At 41.2% G+C, this 25,987-nt stretch overlaps 1 protein-coding gene and 1 long non-coding RNA gene across 4 annotated transcripts in view; both read left to right on the plus strand.

The window, feature by feature from the left end:
- The first annotated feature begins 19 nt into the window (after positions 1-19).
- LOC124268155 (polypeptide N-acetylgalactosaminyltransferase 11-like) overlaps positions 20-25,987 on the plus strand; it is a 30,954-nt gene continuing 4,986 nt past the window's right edge. Inside the window, exons 1-12 of one of the 3 annotated variants that reach the window (XM_046703179.1) lie at positions 20-37; positions 2,727-3,060; positions 3,849-3,930; positions 4,118-4,284; positions 4,952-5,076; positions 6,664-6,908; positions 13,292-13,409; positions 14,296-14,448; positions 16,192-16,323; positions 18,499-18,591; positions 20,947-21,054; positions 22,093-22,245. In XM_046703179.1, the coding sequence (XP_046559135.1) occupies positions 2,790-3,060; positions 3,849-3,930; positions 4,118-4,284; positions 4,952-5,076; positions 6,664-6,908; positions 13,292-13,409; positions 14,296-14,448; positions 16,192-16,323; positions 18,499-18,591; positions 20,947-21,054; positions 22,093-22,245 (1,647 nt within the window). In that variant the 5' untranslated portion in view covers positions 20-37; positions 2,727-2,789. Of the gene's footprint in view, positions 38-260; positions 309-382; positions 530-2,726; positions 3,061-3,848; positions 3,931-4,117; positions 4,285-4,951; positions 5,077-6,663; positions 6,909-13,291; positions 13,410-14,295; positions 14,449-16,191; positions 16,324-18,498; positions 18,592-20,946; positions 21,055-22,092; positions 22,246-25,987 lie in introns of those variants that run through there. The other 2 variants (XM_046703178.1, XM_046703176.1) reach the window with 2 other exon arrangements.
- On the plus strand, positions 7,539-12,984 carry LOC124268156. The gene is made up of 3 exons (XR_006896220.1): positions 7,539-7,663; positions 7,923-7,925; positions 12,949-12,984. It is a non-coding gene; the product is annotated as an uncharacterized LOC124268156 (long non-coding RNA).

Raw genomic sequence — 25,987 nt, forward strand, 5'->3', positions numbered from 1 at the left:
CTGTTTCTTTAATTTATATTGAAAACATAAACTGCTGGTGGGTCAATCGATTAACCAAACGAAAAAGTCCACTTGCCTGTTTGCCCCTTATATCATCATTAAATATCACTTTTGGGTATATCTAGCACAAGGTTTCCATTTTTTCATTTTTTTTGTCTCTGATTCTATACTGATATTTTTACTTTGGTGCTATTTATCCAGAATTAGTATATATCAGAAATTAGTTTTTACAGGTGTTTTCAGCGACTACACGTGTAATATCCGGTTATTACTTCCGTCAACAAAAGCACATGGGATGCCGCTCAACCGTAAGAGAAACATTTTCTGGTTGACTTACTCCAGACCTAGGATGCTAAGTTGTGTTGATTAAGGCATCAACAGTCAGGCGATGCGAATGATACCATACATTTACTTGAGACGTGTTTCAAGAGTGTAAAGCTAAAATGGCACAGCATTAACACGTTACGTCACCATGGCCGGCATGGGAAAACTGCAGCTGCTTTGCAAAAAAAAAGATATACCTTACATGGTAAAACGTCACCATATCTTTATATTAATAACTGTGTGTAGCTTTTGTTGTTTGTTTTTTTAAATACTTTTATTTAACCTAAACTATTGCAATCATTTATAGTTAGAATGCCATATTTCCGTTTATACATACTGTCAAGTAATGTTGCTGTCAACAGCACATGGGTCATGAACGGTTTGCCTTTCGATCATTAATATATTTCAGCAAAAACTTACTCATGTAGGTTTATGAGCAATTTGATCCATTTTGATGCCAAACGTTTGTTTGGTCAAGCAGATTTCTTAGGTTTCATTTTTTATTATTGCTGCTGTTAAACAGAAACATAGCGACATAGGAATAGTGAAAATTTTGAGAGGACTCGACCTAAAAAAAGTACTAACTTGGTATTTACTGAGAAAGAGTAAGATATTAGTTACTCTGTAAAGTAGCCTGTTCACTCTCGTACCAGTATGTCTGTGTAGATGTTTATTTACTGAATAAACATAGCCATCATACATGAACTGCAGTGAATAGTGTAAATAATCTTGTTTATTGTAACACAGACACGTATTGCTGTGGTGAGCACATGGTATTTGATACACTGGGGGTATCACATAAACAGACAGAAATAAGAAGTCTGGTCATTTCATTTATTGTAGGGTGTTAAAGGGCACACCCCATTTTGTATCATCAACGAATCATAATCTTTTTGTTGTTTCAATTTTAGATAAATAGTTTGGAAATGAAAATGTTAATCAGTAGGTTTCAGATTCTCCCAACACAGGTTAGCTTTAGCCCTCAGCCCAGAGGGTTGTAATTAATGACTCTGTTTCCACCCCGTGTTATTCTGTTCTTGTAAATAAAATTGTAATTAGCTTCTCCGACTTCGGACTCTTTGCTGAGCTCATTCCCCACAACGATCAGCACGCTATTTAGAAAGGGGTTTCCCCAGAAACCTCATTGGTACCTAACACTGGTGCCATAATAAATGCTTCAGTGATTTGTGTAAAAATACTCCAAAACTGGACCCTAAGGAGTAAAGCTATGATCAATAACTGTTGTGTCAAAGTTGAAAGGACCTGTGTAAAAGATTCAAGGTTTAATACAATGGATAAACAATGAAGGAATACACAGGGATCTAGCTTACACATTCAAATGTTTGACAATAATAATAATTGTGAATAATGTGCCTTTTCCATGTTCAAGGCACATGCCCAAAGCACTAACACAATCTGATTATTATTACCCCAGATAACCCAAGCTGCCTGTTAAGCACTAGAAGGTTAATAGTGATTTTTCCCACTGGTATCCATTTTCTGCTGGGTGAACAGAGGCAATTGTGAACAAACTCACTTGCCTAAGGTTAATGGTCTTGAAATGCTATGATACATCTTTCCATGCTATGACAGTATTGCAGTTACAGTGTCTTCAGTTCAGTCCATTTCGATTCATAAGATAACAGTACAAAAACCAAAAATACAGAATTTCTGGAATGCATTATTGTATACCAAACCGAAGGCAAAATACTGCAGTATACCGTTTCACCCCAAGCTAACCATGTGCATCACATGTGCTTGGTTGTTGGGCAGGAGTGAAGTCCTAGAAACTCTCAGGAGTCAAGCTGTCACACACGCTCACCCATCCAAGGACTCTCCTCACCAAGTTGCTTAACTTCAGCTGATAGTGACCTGAGCTCTATGCTCAGGACCACACACCACGACAGTTGTGTTTCACTGTATATTGAGGGGCGGTGGGGTAGCCTAATGGTTAAAGTGTTCGCTCATCACTCAGAAAACCCGGGTTCAATTCCCCACATGGTTACAATGTGTGAAGCCCATTTCTGGTGTCCCCACTGTGATATTGCTAAAAGCAGCATAAAACCATACTCACTCACTCACTATATATTGACTATAGATTTAGTCAATACCCAATCTGAAGGATACCATGAGAGTAAATACACAGACTCAGTGGTTCTAACCATTACCCGGGGCATTAGGGTTGCCATGTGCTTAAAACCCAGGTTTGCTTCCCTACATGTGTACAGTGGGTGAAGCCAATTTCTACCTTCCATGCCATTATAAAAATATATTGCTGGAATATTGCTAAAAGCAGCATAAAACTCACACACTCACACTCACTCACTCAGTCAGTTACCTTGAGCCTCCTCATGTGATTATGTGTTCAAATATATGTAATACCATTTCTGTTTTCTATTCAGATAACCTGGAAGAAACTGAGATAACCTGTGCACAATTCCAGTAAGATGATTCTTTGAATAAAGATGTTCTGGAGACTCTGCTGCCAAGCTGGAGTAGTCTGTATGGTGGCATACTTGACATTAAAACTACTCCAAACGGAACAGTTTGACACCTTTTCAAATAATGTTCTGTTCCCGAAGTTAAGTGCAGTGTTGAATATATTAGAGACATCAGAGCATGGACATTCATCCGATGCCTATCTAGTCAAAGCTGTGTGGACCAAAGAAGATGACATGGAACTATTTAAAGTTGGTATGGTGAGAAATAAAACAGATGAAAATATCTTAAGTGAAGGTAAATACCCAACTCATTGATTTCTCGCTATTTCTTACATTGTCATGATTATTACTTGTTCCTGATTACTTTTAATGGTTGACAAAGCAGGGCTCCATTAAGAGATGTTAACCTACTTGCACCAGGTGCAACCTAAAATAAAAACCTAGTTGCACCAGACAAATTCCAGTTGCACTGCTTTTATTGCAATGTGTAATGAAAGAAATATGCTATTGATTTATTTAGATGTTTTATTCGGAAGTTTACCCACTCAAAAATTGACTTGACTTGGTGTAACCGGTTGCATTTTGTACTTTGTAATATTGGGTTGCACCTGTGCAAGTAATAATCAAGGCACTAAATCGTTCCCTGTTTGAAAGTTGGAATGAATCACTACCAATATTTTTGATTGTAATGGATGGAGAAGCTTGATGAGAATAGATTAGTTTGTACCCTTTTATCCTTGCCTCATATCATCAGATCATTTTGTCCACAATCATCGAAAGATCCAAGTTAGAATTGGTTTTAAGTAACCCATGCTTGTCCTAAGAGGCAACTAACGGGATCTGGTGATCAGGCTCGCTGGAATATTGCTGAGTGCAGCGCTGGAATATAAAGCGTTAAACCTGAACAAACAAAATCAAACAAAATCATCATCATCATCATCTTTGTCATCATCATCATCATCATCATCATCATCATCTTACAGGCCACTGTCACCTACCTGGAATATTCATTGCTAAGTGCAGTGTTGAGCAACAAAACTAACAAACTAACTAATTTTACACTATGCATTACATTTTGGACAGGTATGGCTCACCATGGTTTCAATGAGCTGCTCAGTGAGAGGCTTGGGGAGATCAGACCTATCAAAGACTCCAGGAATACATTGTGAGTTCTGTGCCCCTCCTCCTCCTCCTTATCATCATCATCATCATCATCATGTAGTGCTATATTCCGCATCACTGTCTATCTGTATTTGAATTTTCTGGAGCCTCGTCAGGTTTTCACTGAAGATACTTGTCAGATGGTGTATAAACTAATGTTTATATTGAGACATGGCTTTGTTTGTTGTCAGGTGCCAGGAGCAGCAGTACCCAGAGGACCTGCCCATGGCCAGCGTGGTCATGTGTTTCTACAACGAAGCGTGGTCTACTCTCGTCAGATCCGTTCAGACAATCCTCATACGGACCCCTGCAAAGTATCTCCATGAGATCATATTGGTGGATGATGCAAGTACATTTGGTCAGTCAGCATTCTGTATTTTCACTTCTTAAAAATAGTGAGCGAGTGAGTGAGTGAGGTTAGTTTTACAAAAAGGTTAGTGAGGTCAGTTTTGGCACATAACAAGCATCGAGAGGGGACGAGTCTTCTTGGAGGTTACGGAAAGGGGCAAGTGGTGACGACTATTTTACGTGCTATGCAGAGTTACCTCGCATAATTTATGGCTTGGTTGGGGGTGGGATGATTTTAGGGGGTGGTCACCAATTTTGTTCTGGGGAGCTGGGGGGTCAGCAAGTTTGTACATAAAAATGTTTTAAATTATGCCTAGAAATTATGAGAAGGGGAAGGGGGTCACTTATTTTGTACATAAATTTTAGGGGGTGTCATTCACATTGTACATGCTTCTTCATAAAAATCATCATCACCCCCCTAGCCATAAATTATGAATGGTCCCTTAGAAGCCAGAATTCTACATTCATGAGTTTGAATAGCACACTCACACTATTTTCTCGGAATTGTTTACAAGTGTTGCAAACAACATCGACCTTCATCACATGGGATCCTTCAGCCATGACCTCTGTGATATAACAGAAATACTGTTAGAAGCGATGTTTAACTCAACTCACCTAACTCTGTAGTAACCATGGTAACTATGCACATGATATAACGTGTGATACATCTGCTGCAGACCACCTCAAGGCTCGTCTGTCCAGGTATATACAGGACCTGTCGAAGGTGAAATTAGTCCGCAGTACAGAGAGGCTGGGACTGATTCGAGCCAGGATACTGGGAGCTAGGCAAGCCACTGGACAGGTTGGATAATTTAGTTGAAAAGTTAAAATTTAGAGCATTACAAATATTTCAGATTGAGGGGTATTTAGATAAAAATTTATACGTAAGAAGTAAAATAGAATTATGCACAAGACCCCATCAAACTTGGTATGATTTGGTCTTGCATTGGCATTATCTGTCAGTGTGTTTTTTTCATGCCCTGTAATAGGACTTGTCATCTGTACATTGTCATGTTCCTTATGAAATTGTGGTCTGATTAAGGCTGTAATGATCCATCAAACTATCGATGAATTGCAATTGTTAAGTCACCAATAGCAATTAATCGATGGTAGAAACAAAAAACTATCGATGCATCGATTGTATGTGTGACTATCGATAGTTTAGTAATTGACTTCTGTTGATAAATGCGCAGCACAAAATACAGGAAGTATCAGATTTGTTTACTTGTTTATTTAGAGTTATCTGCCCTTGTTACCTCTTAAACAAACTTGATCTGGGTTTCAAGTTTCTTGTTAGTTATATAGACTATCGCTATCGTAATAGTATGTTGCAATAGACTTTCGCTATTGCAATAGTTGTCTCCCCTTCAATAGTCACTCCTAGGTCCTATGATCTTCAGTTTGAATCACAGATTTGTATGTTTCGGTGAATTGCTTTGACAAAAATAAATGTTCACCCGCAGTATCCTTAATTATCCTGGGTATTTTTTATGTGGCAATATTAAACTAAAGGCACTATATCACACCATGCTTCTCAAGAAATATATAATGGATTTATCTGAATAATACTAACTATCAGCCCTCAGGGTAGCTACCACATGATGTATTCCCCCAAAAAATTATGTATTTAGATTACAATATAATACAACAAACCAACCAACCCAATTTATGTAGATTGATGCTCATGATGTCGATCACTGGATTCTCTGGTCCAGATTCCATTGCTTACAGACCACCGCCATAAAGCTGGAATATATTGCTGAGTGCTTCAACAAACAAATAACAAAATACTTCATATTTAGCACACATCCTCGATAATCTCCAGGGTATACATTCCGATAAATCTCCACTAAACCCTGGATGCATCTACGGCTCGAGCCAATGATTAAATTACCTCCCTTTGGTGACTCCACATTCTCACAGTAGCCAATCAGATAAGCTGTCGTTACAACCGAGTGTTGCCAGTGTCAACAAAGATAGCGGTTGCAGCCGAGGAAGTTTGTACGCAGTGCGACTCTGATTTAGGGGAAAACATACAGACAAATTGACAGATCTGAAATCTTAAAAAATATATGCAAGAACTCCTTCTACCTCTTTCAGAGTACCTCTACAACAATTGTGTTGCCAAGTTTAATCAGTCAGATAGTTTAAAAGGTTAAAGTGATTTGTACGCTCAACTTCCCAGCGTAGACAGCTCATTGGATAAAAAGCCAAGCGAAGGATGTAATAAAATCATCGGACCTAGCTGTAGATGCATCCAGGGTATAGTGGAGATTTATTGGAACGTATACCTTGGAGATTATTGAGGATGATTTAGCACAGTCATTGTTCCTTCAACAAACAAATAACAAACTAATTCATATTTACCACAGAGATTGTTCCTTCACAGGTTCTGGTGTTTCTCGACAGTCACATAGAAGTGAACAGTCAATGGTTGGAGCCGCTCCTGTCCCGGATCAAGGAACAGCGGACTACGGTGGTGGTGCCAGTCGTGGACATGATTGACGCCGACACCTTCATGTACCGCTCGTCACACCTTGTCCGCGGAGGATTCACCTGGTCCCTGCTCCACAGATGGGACGGGCTGCCACCGAGATACCAGAAAAATATTGATAAACTTATTGATCCCATTGAGTAAGTACTGGGACACGACAGGTGAAGAACAATCAGAGAGTGAGTTTAGTTTTACGCCACTTTTAGCAATATTCCAGCAATATCACAGCAGGGAACACCAGAAATTGGCTTCACACATTGTACTAATCTGGGGAATCAAACTTGGATTTTCATTGTGGCAAGCAAACGCTTTACATGATATGCTTCCACATTCCACCTGTTCGCAGATGCAGGACTATAGCATATACATGATCATGAAGTACAGTTGTGTCGAACTCTGATAACTCGATATCTCGGTTGTCTCGGTATAACATCTTGGTCCCGGCAAAATCCATCATAATTTATCATAAATTATCATCATTTAAGGTCTTTTAACTCGATCCGGATGTCTCAATATTTCGGATATCTCGATATAATTTGATGGTCCCAACAAGCAAAATTACCTTTTTAACTCGATATTTGCAAAGAAACTCGATATTCACCTACCTTTCATGGGCAAGTATTCCTCTAAACTGAAGTTGTTTCTCCCACGTTTAAACACAGTGCAGCATGAATCAAAGGCATGTGGTAGTGTAAACTAATTAGGACTAATTGAGTTGAAGGTGTCAATTTTTAAACTTATCCTATCTCACGATTTGCACTTCTCTCTCTTGCTTCGACGCTGAGTGGAACGAATGAGAACTTTTCCTGTAGGCCTCTCTTGTCCATACGCCCATGTTCCCCAGGCTGCTCTCCTAATAGGACAGGTCCCTGGTCCCAGGCTAAGCGTGCAGCATGTTCCCCTGTCTACCCACGTGACTACCAGAGTGATCATTCTTCTTCTTGTCGCACCACTGTGTGGACATATTGTGAGAGTTCTCAGCTTTCCTTACAAGTTAACATGAGAAATATATCATGGGTAGTTGACCCTAAGTAGGGTAATTTTGCGCACACTGTAACAATATTTACTTCCTCGGATCCCCTCTCGTCATGTGTGGGTTGTATTGACCTGTGTTCCTGGAGCAAACGTTGTCAGGAATGTGCTCCCTTATCAAGGACGTTTTTAGAGCATATAGACATGCTTGCTCCCGTTGGCTGGCAGACAGAGCTCGTTACACTTCAACAGATGATCACCCGACAAACACCCGCTTTCAACGACCAGTATTAACTGCTCGTCGTCCGGAGATTCCCATGTCGGACGGTGATGATTTTATTGGCGCATCATCAGATGTCTACTCGTCGTTCCGCCTCATCAAACCGCTCTGTGTTGCCAGCTGACTCACACAGCCGATCTACATCGTCAAATCGCCGAACCGATTCACCACACCGAATCGGTTTGCCATACCGAATGGATTCACCAGACCGAACCGTTTCGCCACAGCGTATGTGGATTACGACATCGACTCAATTCGCCATAATATTAAGACTGTTTCTTATCGCCGAAACGGTTCACATCATCGATTCGATTCACAGCACCGAAACGGCTCGCCTCGCCGTAACGGCTCTCTTCACCGAAACGATTCACCTCGTTGAACCAATTCACCTCGGCCGGAACATTTCACCTCGCCTCACCGGTTCATCTGATCGTTCTAGATCTCTCCATCAGCTGAGATCATTTAAACGTTTCGGATTACCAAACCGATCCAGATCACAGTCATGATCCAGATCCAGATCTCGGACTGATTCAGATCACATCAACGTTCTGGCTCACCACCCTGAACCGATTTACCAGCCCGACTCGTACCATTTCACCAGGCCGAACTGCTTCCTATCGCCGAACCAGTTCACCTGGCCGTTCAAGATCACTGAATTGTCAGCATTCATCGAACTGTCAGCATTCGTCAATAATCCATTCCTCGGACCTTGCCAGCAATTGAGCTTATTCACAAATTGGGCGATTCACCACTCGTGTTATTTCCAACATGGCCCATCTTACCAGCCTATCAGAGCCTATGCCAAATGTGTCTGGGATGCCTCCCAAGACACTTAACCCACATCGAACCTCATCTTTGTTTTCATGGTTCGGGCTATGCCAGTCGCCTATAAGATGCAGGAATTGTTTTGGTTGATTCGACACACATGATCGCATGGTTCGCCAACCACCTACAGCTACCTAGAGCAAGATACCAGATGTTCTATTGATTACATTCAACATGAAGGATCGGGACTTGTCAACACTGGTTTTCCACATCCTCAACGAGGTTCGTGAACTTGCATCTAGATAGGGCCAAATTTGTCGAACTCTGCTAGTTTTCAACACGATCCTAGTTTTCAGGGCATCTGTGAGGCGCTGAATTCCTCATTACGAAGTGGCAAGCTCTAAGCACGACAATTTGATTTGTTTATCCGGTTTACCTTACGGCTTGTGAGGCGCTTAATGTTTTTAGTCACATAACTTATCCCACCTTGTACCCCTTTTTCAGCTGGTTGAACAGAGGTAGTAGCTATGTGCTTCACCATGCCGAATCGATTTACATGTGATGTCAGTAGCGCAGTCATCTAGACATATCACGCTCGGCACTTGACGGTCTGACGATCCCAGTTCTCAAGAGTCCTCCGTGACCGGGGCTCATCTCATTCCAGATTTAATCTACCATCCGATCTTCACCTTTGATGAATGATTCGGTTCAACGAATCTACCCTTCGGTGTAGATATCAGTTCTACAACCACCCGATATGGCATTACTAGATAAGCTTGCTAGCCAGGAATACTTTACGACGCTCCACTGAGTCTTGTTACTACAGACTACTGGTAACAGCGTGTTTGTGTATCGCTGGGTGCAATTATTGCAGATGGTTCGTCATCTTCAGCTCCCTTTGTTTTACATGATAAGCAAGTTTCTGGACAGATAACAGATGGGTCAAGTTTTTGCGCATGGTACCAGCAGTGATGTTTTGTCAAATAGCCAGCATAGCTCAGCCTGGAATTTATGGGTTGCAACTCGCCCGGTTAACCGAAGACCGTGTTGTCCGTTTTTTTGTCACTCGTGTGTAACGTTTGCAAATGGCGGACTACTGTTTGTTTACCGGAATTTTGATGATTAGAGTGACTATGAAGTGCCCTTGCAGACTTGTCTTGGTCCCACGAATCGGATATCAAGTCCAGCCTTTAAATGCTAGTAACAATGAACAGTGCCATTCCCGGTAAGAGTGATTGTGTCGGGATTTCAACAGCCAGTCGAGAGAGACTGCTTATCGAGGGTGACAGACAGAAACACCCGTGAACGGTTTGACTAGCTCAAGCACTGAGTTCAGAGGTCACTGCAGTTATGCATGGACTGTCACCAGGCAGTGATCTACTACCTTTATCACTCCACCTGGCAAACCATTATTTTGTTCGGCCAACCGAAACTTTCCTGAGGTCGCCGATCGTACGAATTTCTTCAATTCGTTACAATGTGAATGTTCCTGTACATTAACTGACAATCTCCATGTGCCGAACATACTACATTCAGCACTCTGTTAGAACTGACATAGTAGCTCGACTTATTAAACGTTCTTATATCAGGAGATATCTTTTTGTCAAAGGCAAGAGTTGTTAGACCTCTCATTTCCCTCGACCTTCGAGATGCCTACATTCACATCTCGATACATCCAGACCATCGGAAGTATCTTCGATTTACTTTGAAGGGGCGTCATTGATACCAATGGAGGGTCCTGCTGCTTGGCATATGTACGGCCCCGTGGTTTTTACTCAGATACCCAATCCGATAACAAGCTACCTGCATTGTTGAGGCGTGACATTCGAGAACTATATCGACGACTGTGTTCAAGCCCAGCAGGATCCAGTCGTCCTTCCTCTCCACAGGCACCTCATCTTCAAGTTGCTCACGCAATTAGGATAGCTGCTGAATTCGGAGAAATCGGAGGTAACACCGACCCGATGATTTCTTTTTATTGGGACAATATTCAACACGACAGGTCATGATGTTTGTGCCCCAGGAGAGGTGGGACAAGATTCAGTGCAACGCACCCCTAGTGCTGGTCCAACCCACAACTTTTCGCCAGTGGCAGAAGTTACTAGGGTGGTTGAAGTCGGCACAAGAAACTGACTTACAGGGGCCAGCTGCAGCTTCGCCCTCTTCAGATGTTTCTGTGCCCATACTTCGGGGACGACAACCCCAGGGAGTTGATTTGTCTTCCCGCACAACTACATTCAGTCTTTTGTTGGTGTCTCAACAAGTGGAATGTTTGCGTTGGAGTCTCTATGGTGCCCTTCATACCGACTCAACACCTGTTCGTCGACACATCTTTCAAGCTGGGGCGCTCACTTTCTCCATCAAGTGGCCTAGCAGAAAAAATGGTCATCAGGAGAAAGGGCCCTTCATATCAACGAATCAGCACTGTCATTCTCGCTGTTCGGCATTGGGCAGTTGAACTACGGTTCACTCTTATACTGATTCAAACAGACATTTTGTTGGTAATTTTGTACATAAACCATCAGGGGTTGACAGGATCAGCAGCTCTGCTTCAGTTGATGATTCGAATTTATCATCTGATCGGTTCACTCAACACAGTTCTGAATTTTATTTCTGATTTGTGTCTTCGATTCTTCTGGGACTTCGATTTATCCTCTCAATTTAATTTGAGACTCTGGAGAGTCACCACCTCACTTACTGTCCTCTGCTCCACGGAGTAATTACATCAGTGAAGTGAGTCATTCCCGAAGTGTTACACTTCGTAGCGTTCATGCTCCTACGTACCTATACACATCTATGTGATCTTACTGTGGTAAGTAGTGGAAGTCATAAGATGATGTTGTGGTACTGAACATTAAAATTGTGAGTTTTCCGATTCAATTACCCTTTCACCCTCCTCGGGAAGGTGTCTGTGGGGGTTGTTTCGAAGCAGGTGCTGGCCCGATACTAGTCATTAGACTTTTATTGCGGTGGTACCTTGGAAATTTTGGTAACACGACTGATTACACTTGCTAAGCTGCGTCCTTTCACTTTCGTGAAGGTAGTGACTGAACACCACATTGCTCGGGAGTCCCGGTCCCTGGGAGCAATTGTGCTTAGTAAGTCAATGGGTTCGAACTAACCATCGCACGTAGTGACCTTGGTAGTTATGGGCCTACCTTGTCGTTGCTCCCTACGGATGTAGAAGTGTTCAATAATCTCGCTTGCTGACCTCTACTCCGCAGAGCAATCACATCAGTGTAGTGAGTCCTTCCCGATTTCCTCATGGATTTCGTAGCGTTCAAGCTCCTAAGTACCTTAGCACACCGTTGTGACCTAACTGTGGTAAGTAGTGGAAGTCATGTGGTGTTGTTTTGGTACTGAACGTTAAACTTGTGAGTTTTCCGATTCAGTTTCCTTTTCCCTCTTCGTGATGGGGTCTGGGGGCTGTCTCGAAGCAGGTGTGGGCCTGATTACTAGTCGTAATTACGGGGGTACTCTGATAAATCGTGGCGTGAAGCAAGGTGACTTGCCTAGTTGCGTTTTCTTGCGTATGTGAGGGTTGCTGCTGAACACCACATTGCTCAGGAGCACCCACTCCTTGGGAGCGATGGTGCCTAGTAAGCCAAGGGGTTCAGGAGAACCCATCACTAGTATAGGTACTATGCTAGTCGGATCCTGTGGCCGAACACCACATTGCTCAGGAGCACCCACTCCTTGGGAGCGATGATGCCTAGTAAGCCAAGGGGTTCAGGAGAACCCATCACTAGTAGAGGTACTATGCTAGTCAGATCCGGCCTCCCTTGTTCATTGCTATCTACGGTTGTCATTAGCCTGTACAGTATATGCTGTCAGTGCCTTTTGACTTAGGGTAATCTGTGACCTGCCGTGCAACCATGGGATGAGTGCAAATCATGAGATAGAATAAGTTTACAAATTTGAACATTTTAAGATAAATTGTATGTTAATATACTTATCCTATCTCACGAGATGGATGCCCACCCAGCCTCCCCTCTACTCAGATTACGATCATTGGCTCCAAGAAGAGAATGATCACTCTGAGGTAGTCACGTGGGTAGACAGGGGAACGTGCTGCACACTTAGCCGGGGACCAGGGACCTGTCCTATTAGGAGAGCAGCCTGGGGAACATGGGCGTATGGACAAGAGAGGCCTACAGGAAAAGTTCTCATTCGTTCAACTCAGTGTCGAAGCAAGAGAGAGAAGTGCAAATCGTGAGATAGGATAAGTATGTAAATATGCAATTTATATTAAAATTTTGTTATTTAATTAGGAAATAATTAGGAAGTACTCCCTGTTACGAATAAACACTACTGATAATGGATTATAGTTTCGAATCAAAACATCCTGAGAAGCGTTTTGTTTTCTTTCATAGTGATATGTGATGATACGCGTTGGTCTGATGTCTCAAAGTTCGAATAACACGATATGTTTTCTTGGTGCCATGAATATCGAGACAACGGTGCTCGACTGTATCATTACAAGTCTGATGTATGTATCTCTTCCAGAACTCCTACTATGCCTGGTGGATTGTTTGCCATGGACCGATCTTACTTTCATGAGCTTGGAGAGTATGATTCTCAAATGGATGTTTGGGGAGGTGAAAACATTGAAATATCTTTCCGGGTAAGAGACATTTATCTTGTTTTCTGGAGAAAACTTGCTAAAGCCCTAGCCCAACATCAGTGGTAGTCTCTGGTTGTGATTTGAGACATATGTCAATCAAAAAGTAGTTCGCCTAACTATATTTTCAATGTCCAGTGTTTGAAAAGCTTCCATTTTATTTTGAAGGAATCATTATCAAAGCCATAACCAAAATTTCACATATACTGAGAGAAATAAATAAAGGATCACAGGAAAATTCAAGTGTTCCTTTAATATTTTCCAGCTTACATCACCAGCTTTGAATAGCGCTGTGGTGATGAAAACTGGAAAATAATAAAGGAACATTTAAATTTTCCTGTTCACCTTCATCGGTATCCTTTATTTTTTTCTCTCAGTATATGTGGGTGATGTGGTTAATGAGATAATAGTCATCACAAGACATTGGGGTATAATATTTCTAAGACAATGAAGAAAATTGCAGAAAATGAAAAACAACCTGTCATTTGGTATCTCTTTGATAATGGTATGCCCTGAGATAATATCATATTAAATATATTCAGTATAGTATTGAATGACTTCTCGTCATCATCAACAGTCAAAGATTTTGATTGCTTGATTTAGATTTAGATGAGGGCTGTTTTTTTAAGGAAACCTCCATTTTAATCTTTCAAAACCTTGTGTCCAGATATTCAAGCTGGCACTGTTTACAATGTATTGAGAGCTGACACTTGTGTGACCATTCAGTATTTAGTTTGAACCCATGGCATCATGTATAAATAAGTTAAAACATTAGAATAAGTTATGTCCTTATGATTACATTATCTGAAAGTGGATGGGTAGTATCTTGAACACAATGTGTGTTTTTCCATCAGATAACCTCACATGACCTCTATTACTACTCCTCCAGATCTGGCAGTGCGGAGGTCGGATGGAAATAGTCCCGTGTTCTCGAGTGGGTCATGTATTCCGACACTTCCGACCGTATGGTTCGCCCAGTGGAATTGATACAACAACACGAAACTCACTAAGGGTGGCTCTTGTATGGATGGACAAGTATAAGGTAAAAAATAATGACAATTATTATGGATATACAACTTTTTATATTCTGTGGAGGCGACGTTTGGACATAGATTCTAATGTCATTGTCAAGCAAGTGTTCGTCATTCTCCCCCCATCCGACGACCCAAACGTCCTTCTCCAACACCTCAGCGCCCAACATCCGCGTAAGCAGTTCACGATGGAATCAGAAGCTGACAAAGAACTCCTCTTCCTAGATGTCCTGGTCCAGAGAGAAGAAAACAGACTCAACACCAGCATCTACCGCAAGCCAACCCACACGACCGGTATATCCATTCCTCCTCCTGTCATCCTATTCAGGTCAAGAGAGGGGTCATCACGACCCCAACCCGACGAGCCAAGAATATCTGTTCAACACCTCAATCCCTTAGTGCCGAGCTGGACCACCTCAGATATCCACAGAATAAAAGAAGTTGTATATCCATAATAATTGTCATTATTCTTCATCAACTCAATTTAAAATGCCCATCAAAGAAAGTATAAGGTATTCGGCATTATTGCTGGTCTGTTAAGCAGTGCCGCCATATAGCTGGAATATTGCTGAGTGCGTCCTAAAACTAAAACTCACTCACTCACTGTAAAGCAGTGATGAGAAAAACAACATTCTGAATCACATCTCTGTGGCCCAAAGTTAAGCAACATTGGTCACAGAGAGTGCTTGGATGGGTGACGGGGTGAGGCAGGTAGAATCCTGAGAGTTTCTAGGACTTCAGTCCTGCCCTACAACGAATCACATATGACTCATATGGTCTCACCTTAGGCAAGTGAATTTGTTCACCCATCATTGAATGGGTACCCGGTGGAATAAGTCATTATGACTATTAACCTTCTAGCACTCACAGGCAGCATGGGTGAACTTGGGATAATGATGTCTTAGTGCTTTGAGCATATACATGTGTTTTGATACAGGCACTTTATAAATGTCCTTTAGGCCAGACCAATTTTATTTCTTGTTTTATGGATTTTTGTCATCAGAAAACTTAAAGGCAGGAGGGAAAAAATAATAAATTAAAATCACCAATCAAAGTAATATTCCTTCTAAATACTTAAATTATATTACTTTTGGCAAATTATGAAGTGTATATGGGGCCCAATAAAATTTCTTGCAGGTTTACATATTTGGCCATTAGAATTTTACTTTTTGAGCCGGTGAGAAATTAATTTGATTTATTTTCTTTGTCTTGAAAAAAAGACGACCGGTGGATCCGTAAAACAAGAAATAGAATTGGTATGACCGTATTATCGTAATTATTGTAACAAACCTCTCATTCAAAAACGTAATTTTCTATCCTCCAATCCACTTCCTGAATATGTATTTAAAAGCTCAAAAGAATATTAATTAAAGCCCAGTAACTCTACATTGTTTCTTATGTTTAAGCTCCTGACGCAAACAATCCGTGAAGATACGGGTTAGAATTGATCTTCAGTAACCCATGCTTGTTGTAAGAGGCGACTAATGGGATCGGGTGGTCGGGCTCGTTGACTTGGTTGACACATGTCATCGTATCCCAATTGTGTAGATCGATGTTCATGCTGGTGATCACAGGACCAGACTCGATTATTTACAAACCATCGCCATATAGCTGGAAAATTGCTGAGTGCGGCATAAAACTAAACTCACTCACACTCACTCCTATGGAGATGTTGTCAGATGTGTGTTTAGAAGGTAAGTTATTGGGGTAAATGATCTATCGGAGACTTTACGGTCTTGTTCTGTCTGTGGCAGGATTATTTCTATGAACTGAAGCCTCTGGCTAGAGATATGGATGCTGGGGACATCACAGAGAGAGTGGAGCTCAGGAAACGGCTCGGTTGTCAAAGCTTCAAGTGGTACCTGGATAATGTGTACCCAGAACAGGTGGGTGGTTCTACCTGGATAATGTGTACCTAAAACAGGTGGGTGATCTACCTGGATAATGTGTACCAGAACAGGTGGGTGGATCTACCTGGATAATGTGTACCTAGAACAGGTGGGTGTTCTACCTGGATAATGTGTACCAAGAACAGGTGGGTGGATCTACCTGGATAATGAGTACCCAGAACAGGTGGGTGGATCTACCTGGATAATGTGTACATAGAACAGGTGGGTAGATCTACCTGGATAATGCATATCTAGAACAGGTGGGTGGATCTACCCAGATAATGTGTACCTAGAACAGGTGGGTGGTTCTACCTGGATAATGTATACCTAGAACAGATGGGTGGACCTACCTGAATAATGTGTACCCAGAACAGGTGGGTGGATCTACCTGGATAATGCATACCCAGAACAGGTGGGTGGTTCTACCTGGATAATTTGTACCTAGAACAGGTGGGTGGATCTACCTGGATAATGTGTACCTAGAAGAGGTGGGTGGATCTACCTGGATAATGTATACCCAAAACAGGTGGGTGGATCTACCCAGATAATGTGTACCTAGAACAGGTGAGTTGATCTACCTGGATAATGTATACCTAGAACAGGTGGGTGGACCTACCTGAATAATGCATAATAACAGGTAACCAGGTGGTTATGCATATCAACAAAATCAGTTAATTTTCCAAGTTATCGTTGGGTAAAAACATTTTACTGGAACTTGATATTTGCTTAATGACGGATACATGTAGTACACGTGAAGTTGGCCTTTGATAGTAGCATGTGTATATGTAACAATAATGTATTATGTAACCGGAGGATAAAAATACTATACAAACCAATGTAATTAAGATCTGAATATAAATGGCTATGTGAGGCTAAAAGACCGCAGATGTTGCATTAGTTTTTTCCATGTGTATATGTGCCCATGGAAATTCAGGGTAAGAACTCGTCCTCCTGGCTAACAACTAAAAATGGATTGGGTGGTCAGGTTCTGTGACTTGCCTGATTGCATGTTGGTGTGCTGCGATGAAGTTGATTGTCTGGTTTGTACTTAATAACTTCCAGGCTGTGGTCTAACAGCAGGTATTGAACAACCCAGCAACTCGCGCTTCTCATAAGAGGCAACTTACATGATCGGTAGTCAGGCTTGCTGACTTGGTTGACACATGTCATGGTATCTCAGTCACTATCACTGGATTGTCTGGTCCAGACTCGATTATTTAACATGTTTAAGGACCGCCGAGTTTAGCAAATATACATAAGATACCCGTGAAGATCCAGGTTTGAATTGATCTTCAGTAAGCCATGCGTGTCATAAGAGGCGACTAACAGGATCGGTGGTCAGGCTCGCTGAGTTGGTTGACACATGTCATTGTATTACAAATGTATAGATCGATGCTCATGATGTTGGTCATTTGATTGTCTGGTCCAGACTTGATTATTTACAGACTGCTGCCATATAGCTGGAATATTGCTGAGTGCGGTGTTAAACAACAAACCAACTATAGCAGGAATACTGATGAGGTCTTAAATATGGTTGCCAGCTAGTATATGTTGCCATAAATATTCCCAAGTTTGGCAAAAAATGTGTTTTTCATTACTTTAAAAGGCATTTTAGATAATCAGAAATCCATGATAAACTCAGTGAACTATAAAATCCTGTATATTTGTTGTGTGCTCTACTTCCAGGTAGGGACGGTGGGGTAGCCTAGGGGTTAAAGTGTCCGCTCGTCACGCCAAAGACCCGGGTTCGAATCCCCACATGGGCACAATGTGTGAAGCCCATTTCTGGTGTCGCTGGAACATTGCTAAAAGCGGCATAAAACCTCACTCACTCACTCACTCACTCACTCACTCACTCACTCACTCACTCACTCACTCACTCACTCACTCACTCACTCACTCACACTCACTCACTCACTCACTCACTCACCTCACTCACTCACTCACTCACTCACTCACTCACACTCACTCACTCACTCACTCACTCACTCACTCACTCACTCACTCACTCACTCACTCACTCACTCACTCACTCACTCACTCACTCACTCACTCACTCACTCACTCACTCACTCACTCACTCACTCACTCACTCACTCACTCACTCACTCACTCACTCACTCACTCACTCACTCACTCACTCACTCACTCACTCACTCACTCTACTTCCAGGTGGTTCCTGGACAGAAAGCCAAATATCCAGGAATGCTTGGAACGCCCTTCAATATGAGAGATGACCAACCTCATGAGGTCCAGAGGGGACAGGTGAGTACAGGTCGACTAACCTCTTGTCTCTAAAATTAACATATATTTTTAACAGTTCCTGAATAAACTAACCCTGAAAATATATAAAGGAACCGATCAACTAAATATGGACTTGCCAAATATTATGAACTTGAATGGGCTTTCATGTATACATTTGTTCATTGTCTGTATGTTAAATTACGACAATTTAAACAAATTATTGGTTTGATAATCAATAATGTACTAATTATTATGATATAATCATTATCATGAAATAATTAATATTAAGATATAATTAATAATATGACTATTAGTAATAGAATAAGAGTTTGTTGACTAATGGTTAACATAAGGCCAGAATATATACTGAAAGGTAAAAGAAATATGGTAATATTGGAAATGACATTTAAGTATCAATGGAGTATTTGAACCTATTTTTTTTGAAACTATGTGGACGGTCATCAGTGCTGTTGGTGGCGTTGTATTGCTCTCTAAGACGTTCTATCATTCATACGCTGCAATTGAAGTCACTAGCAATGACACGAGCAAGTCGACCAGCATGTAGATGTCCAATGGCGTTGATCACTTGTTATCCTAGCCATAGCTGCTGTGTTCAGAAAACAAGTGAACAATCGTCATTCAAGCCGGCAATTTATGCCTGAATGCATGCATGATGCATGTGCATCTTGATTTCAATGTTGTGTGTGAACTCTTCTCTTTCCACAAACAAAAACATTTCTAACCTCAATCTCAAACAATACTTTATTGGGCAAAACAGGCTATATGAACACGATTCATGTTTTCTCATATTTGACTTCCAGTGTATATTTTAAAAAAATAGGTTCAAATGTTCCATTGAAACTTAAATGTCATTTCCAATATTACGATGTTTCTTTCGCCGTTCAGTATATTAGTAATTTGATTTCCTTGAACAATTGATTTAGACATTAACAAACATTTTTGTACGATATTGCTGAAAATCTGATAATTAATATTATGGCCTTAACCTAGAATAGTACTTGGTGTTATTACTTGGAAATGCTATGGATACAATCAATGTATATCTAGGATTTCTAAAGTACTGTCGGAAAAAGAAAAACAACTGTTTTTAGGCTGTTACTCTTTATCCCTAAAATTTACACAATTGCAAATAGCATATGTCGCAACAACCCACATCGGCCTAACTGGGCGTTCAGTGGAATGCGTAATAGGATATCCAGAAAAGCATGTTTACTCGTAAAATTAGACAAAACTTAGAAAATATATCAATTGCAGCTGAAAACAATAGATCAGACTATAGATGGCAATTAGGTCGCTCAGCTAGGTATGATGATGGACCGTTGACTCACCTGGCATGAAATGCATGTGCTGCCTACGGGCTCAAGGGGTCATCTCAAAGATATTTTATGCTTTCTCATGTGTGTTGAATATGTCTCATCTATTGATTAACATCTTACGTGTCTATCTTTCACAAAGTTTATGTTGAGATATGTTAAAGAGTATGATATCCATAGTTTAACAGATATTTCACATGTTCACATATTAAGTACATAAATTGTAGGTATAAATGCGAAATAACAAGTTTTTTCTATTTCCGCCAGTGCTTTAATTAACAGCCGTATGTTATTTCAGTTTTACTTCACAGCAGAATCATTATTGGTGATATGATTACTTGAAACAATACCCATGAAGATCCGGGTTAGAATTGATCTTCAGTAACCCATGCTTGTCGTAAGAGGCCACTAATGGGATCGGGTGGTCAGACTCACTGACTGGGTTGACACATGTCATCGGTTCCCAATTGTGCAGAACGATGCTCATGCTGTTGATCACTGGATTGTCTGTTCAGACTCGATTATTTACAGACCGCCGCCATGTAGCTGGAGTATTGCTGAGTGCGGCGTAAAACTAAACTCACTCACTCAACTCACTCACTTGAAACAGTCAAATATTTAGCCCAAACAACCAAACAGACAATTTTCAATAATCAGACACAGAGACAGAAGAGGTTTTTTTTCACTACTTGCAACTTAATGGATAAAAAAGAAATTGAGAAAGACTGAAGCCATTGACTGTTGAAAAAATAGACCACTGTAGTTAGTATTTGCGTTTGGCTTTGTTAGGTGTGATCTAGTTTTACTCAGCTTAATGCTGAACACAAAATACTAGTATTGCTCTGGTTCATTTTGATCATTGAACGATTCGGATGACCCAATTATCAGTCATGATTTTTGGAGTCAACTCCAAACACCTATAATTGTGCACAATTTGATATCTGAGTCGCACGATATTTGTTATTAAATAAAAATTGCTGTCTCCAATGCATAAATGCTGCAAATGTCATTGTTATATTGTGACCTTGACCCTGCTGTTCAGCTGAAGCATGTGACCTCTGACCTCTGTGTGACCCCAGCACAACAAGGCGGGAAAAAGAAATTCCTTACCCTGCAGAAATGTCAGTCTCGGCCTGAAGAAGGTCAGCAGGTATGTGTAAGTTGTAAACTACGTTGAACAGAAAGAAAACAGAAGATTATTAATCCTGTGCATACTTTGGCCCTGTAATTTTGCTCTTTGAAGTCATGTATTAATTCTCAGTACAATATTCCAGCAATATCATGGCAGGGGACACCAGAAATGGGCTGCTTCACACATTGTACCCATGGGGAATCGAACCCCGGGTCTTTGGCGTGACGAGCGAACGCTTTAACCAGTAGGCTACCCCGCCGCCCCCCCTTGTCAAAGAGTTTTGGCCTTTCAATTCGTCAGAATGATGATAAGAGAGAGGGATATACCACTGACTGACTGAGGTTGGTTTTACGCCGCTTTTAGCAATATTCCAGCAACATCACGGCGGGGGACACCAGAAATGGGCTTCACACATTGTACCCATGTGGGGAATCGAACCCGGGTCTTCGACACGACGAGCCAACGCTTTAACCACTAGGCTACCCCACCGCCCGTGATATACCAGTAATGGTGCTGAATGGATGTACACATTGTTTATATCATAATAGAATGTATATATGCAGTGTATGAAATAAGGCCTGTCTGACCACCTGAGATGGGCTTGATTTCTGGCGGACAGTCTAAATTTACAGCTAGCCAGCCCGATGGTAAGGGTCAAATATTTGAAAACATGTTCCATACATTTGAGTAATTTTCTTTGGATTTTCGGGTCTGGTGGAATCCATTTTTGGACTGGAAACAGTTTAAGTTACCAGCCCTGATGTCTGGCTTTTGGCTTATTTCATACACTGATATATGCCATTCAAAAACAACATTGGATTTACAACATTGATAAAATGCAAATGATGAAGCCAAGGAGGAAACAGATGATGAAGAAAAATTAAGGGAAAATGTGACAATTGGAAATGTTTCATCTGTATGGATATATATTACTTTTTCTCATAAGCATTGACAGTGGCTAGTGGTATGCTCGCAAAATGGAATATCCCCAACTTTTTTTTAATGGTATATGATATCCTGAATAACTGATGTAGTGTCTTTTATGGTTTATTCAAGATTTGGCAAGAACTGTCTGATTACCAGTTTCTGCTCTTATCTACACGCCTTTGCCTGGAGAGCTCACAGAAAAGGGGAGGTAACCTTGCTCAACCGATGGCTATGAAATGCCACAAGTCTGGAGCAGCGCAAGTATGGATCTGGTTATATGAGGTGTGTAGTCGTCTCACTGGTAACGTTTTAGCTCACCTTGCATCAATAGTGATGTGAGCTTATGTCATTGGAAGTCATCCGCTGTCAATCTGAAAATATTGGTGCTGACGGCAACCTTTGTTAAGAGTCTGTTTTCATTGATGTTTGGAACTGCTGAGTTTATATCCAGATAAGGGGCACATCTCTGAGGCAGTATTTTGTCATTATATTCACATGGGTTTCTGGGTTACAATTATCCCTCAGCAATCTATCCATGTGATCGACACAAGTTAGATTAGTTGGTAATAATGATAATAATAATAATACAGTAGATTTGTTATGCGCCAAAACTCCAGGCACTTGGCGTCTGCTCATGGCGCTACACAAAATTAAAATACCCTGCAGTAGAGGTGCTATATTTTCAGTGGTATATCAATATTTACAGAACTTTTGGAAGAGATGAGTCTTTATGCAGCTTTTAAAGATTGTAATGATTGGGATTTCTATATTCCCAAGGGAAGATCGTTCCACAGAGTTGGGGCCATGTGAGCAAATGATCTCTGTCCATACTTTTTTAAGGCGAGTTTTGGGTACTTCAAGAAGTAACTGATAAGCAGATCTTAGTGTCCAAGAAGGTTCATATCTCCCAATCAGTTCTGTCAGATAGGCAGGAGCTGTTTGATTGACACATTTACTTAAGAAGGTGAGAATCTTGTATTGGACTCGAACTTGGACTGGAAGCCAGTGTATGGAAGTTAGCACTGGTGTCATATGTGCACACTTCCTCGTTCAGGTCATGAACTGTGCTGCAGTGTTTTTGCAGTTGGAGTTTGGCAAACTGTTCCTGGGTTAGATTTCCCAACAAGCTATTTGCATAATCAAGTCTTGTCAATACAAGGTGGTTCGTGTTTGTTGTAACTAGGTGGGGAACTGGTTACTTGCCAGCCCTGACCAAAACTTTCCTGCCCACAAAAATTACTAATTTACTTAGTATAATTAAATTAAAACTTGTGAAATATTGATAAAACTCATGCCAATACAAGAAAAAAATTTAACTGTTTATTTCTGATTTTTGAGTGAATTAGTAATGATTCATTATCCTGTAATATGATGAATATCTTCATATTCATGTCTACATTTTAACCCGACCGTCGGGCAGGTTAATTTGAGAATCTGGCAGTCCGCGTTGAAAATAACCCGTCCCGGGCGGTCGGCAGGCAGGTATTGTGAACACTGGTTTTATGCCGCTTTTAGCAATATCAAGACAGGGGACACCAAAAATGGGCTTCACACATTGTACCCATGTGGGTAATCGAACCTGGGTCTTCGGCGTGACAAGCCAATGTTTTAACCACAAGGCTACCCCAACGCCCCCTGTTGTAAGAAGATGACTTATAGCACTGGGAGGTCACATGCATGGAAACAGGTCATGTCAGACAGTGGATTGTCAGGTTTAGACTCAACAACTGCCTGGATTGTCAGGCTTAGACTCAACAACTGCCTGGATTGTTAGGTTTAAACTCAACAACTGCCTGGATTGTCAGGTTTAGACTCAACAACTGCCTGGATTGTCAGGTTTAAACTCAACAACTGCCTGGATTGTCAGGTTTAAACTCAACAACTGCCTGGATTGTCAGGTTTAAACTCAACAACTGCCTGGATTGTCAGGTTTAAACTCAACAACTGCCTGAATTGTCAGGTTTAAACTCAACAACTGCCTGGATTGTCAGGTTTAAGGTCAACAACTGCCTGGATTGTCAGGTTTAAACACAACAACTGCCTGGATTGTCAGGTTTAAACTCAACAACTGCCTGGATTGTCAGGTTTAAACTCAACAACTGCCTGGATTGTCAGGTTTAGACTCAACAACTGCCTTGATTGTCAGGTTTAAACTCAATAACTGCCTGGATTGTCAGGTTTAAACTCAACAACTGCCTGGATTGTCAGGTTTAGACTCAACAGTTGCCTGGATTGTCAGGTTTAAACTCAACAACTGCCTGGATTGTCAGGTTTAAACTCAACAACTGCCTGGATTGTCAGGTTTAAACTCAACAACTGCCTGGATTGTCAGGTTTAAACTCAACAACTGCCTGGATTGTCAGGTTTACACTCAACAACTGCCTGGATTGTCAGGTTTAGACTCAACAACTGCCTGGATTGTCAGGTTTAAACTCAACAACTGCCTGGATTGTCAGGTTTAAACTCAACAACTGCCTGGATTGTCAGGTTTAAACTCAACAACTGCCTGGATTGTCAGGTTTACACTCAACAACTGCCTGGATTGTCAGGTTTAGACTCAACAGTTGCCTGGATTGTCAGGTTTAAACTCAACAACTGCCTGGATTGTCAGGTTTAAACTCAACAACTGCCTGGATTGTCAGGTTTACACTCAACAACTGCCTGGATTGTCAGGTTTAAACTCAACAACTGCCTGGATTGTCAGGTTTAAACTCAACAACTGCCTGGATTGTCAGGTTTAAATCAACAACTGCCTGGATTGTCAGGTTTAAACTCAACAACTGCCTGGATTGTCAGGTTTAAACTCAACAACTGCCTGGATTGTCAGGTTTAAACTCAACAACTGCCTGGATTGTCAGGTTTACACTCAACAACTGCCTGGATTGTCAGGTTTAAACTCAACAACTGCCTGGATTGTCAGGTTTAAACTCAACAACTGCCTGGATTGTCAGGTTTAGACTCAACAACTGCCTGGATTGTCAGGTTTAAACTCAACAACTGCCTGGATTGTCAGGTTTAAACTCAACAACTGCCTGGATTGTCAGGTTTAAACTCAACAACTGCCTGGATTGTCAGGTTTAAACTCAACAACTGCCTGGATTGTCAGGTTTTACACTCAACAACTGCCTGGATTGTCAGGTTTAGACTCAACAACTGCCTGGATTGTCAGGTTTAAACTCAACAACTGCCTGGATTGTCAGGTTTAAACTCAACAACTGCCTGGATTGTCAGGTTTAAACTCAACAACTGCCTGGATTGTCAGGTTTAAACTCAACAACTGCCTGGATTGTCAGGTTTAGACTCAACAACTGCCTGGATTGTCAGGTTTAAACTCAACAACTGCCTGGATTGTCAGGTTTAAACTCAACAACTGCCTGGATTGTCAGGTTTACACTCAACAACTGCCTGGATTGTCAGGTTTAAACTCAACAACTGCCTGGATTGTCAGGTTTAAACTCAACAACTGCCTGGATTGTCAGGTTTAAATCAACAACTGCCTGGATTGTCAGGTTTAAACTCAACAACTGCCTGGATTGTCAGGTTTAAACTCAACAACTGCCTGGATTGTCAGGTTTACACTCAACAACTGCCTGGATTGTCAGGTTTAGACTCAACAACTGCCTGGATTGTCAGGTTTAAACTCAACAACTGCCTGGATTGTCAGGTTTTAAACTCAACAACTGCCTGGATTGTCAGGTTTAAACTCAACAACTGCCTGGATTGTCAGGTTTAAACTCAACAACTGCCTGGATTGTCAGGTTTACACTCAACAACTGCCTGGATTGTCAGGTTTAAACTCAACAACTGCCTGGATTGTCAGGTTTAAACTCAACAACTGCCTGGATTGTCAGGTTTAAACTCAACAACTGCCTGGATTGTCAGGTTTAAACTCAACAACTGCCTGGATTGTCAGGTTTAAACTCAACAACTGCCTGGATTGTCAGGTTTAAACTCAACAACTGCCTGGATTGTCAGGTTTAAACTCAACAACTGCCTGGATTGTCAGGTTTAAACTCAACAACTG

The sequence above is a fragment of the Haliotis rubra genome, unplaced genomic scaffold (genome assembly GCF_003918875.1).
Source record: "Haliotis rubra isolate DU_JTF1 unplaced genomic scaffold, ASM391887v1 Scf1366, whole genome shotgun sequence".
Classification (NCBI taxonomy): domain Eukaryota; kingdom Metazoa; phylum Mollusca; class Gastropoda; order Lepetellida; family Haliotidae; genus Haliotis; species Haliotis rubra.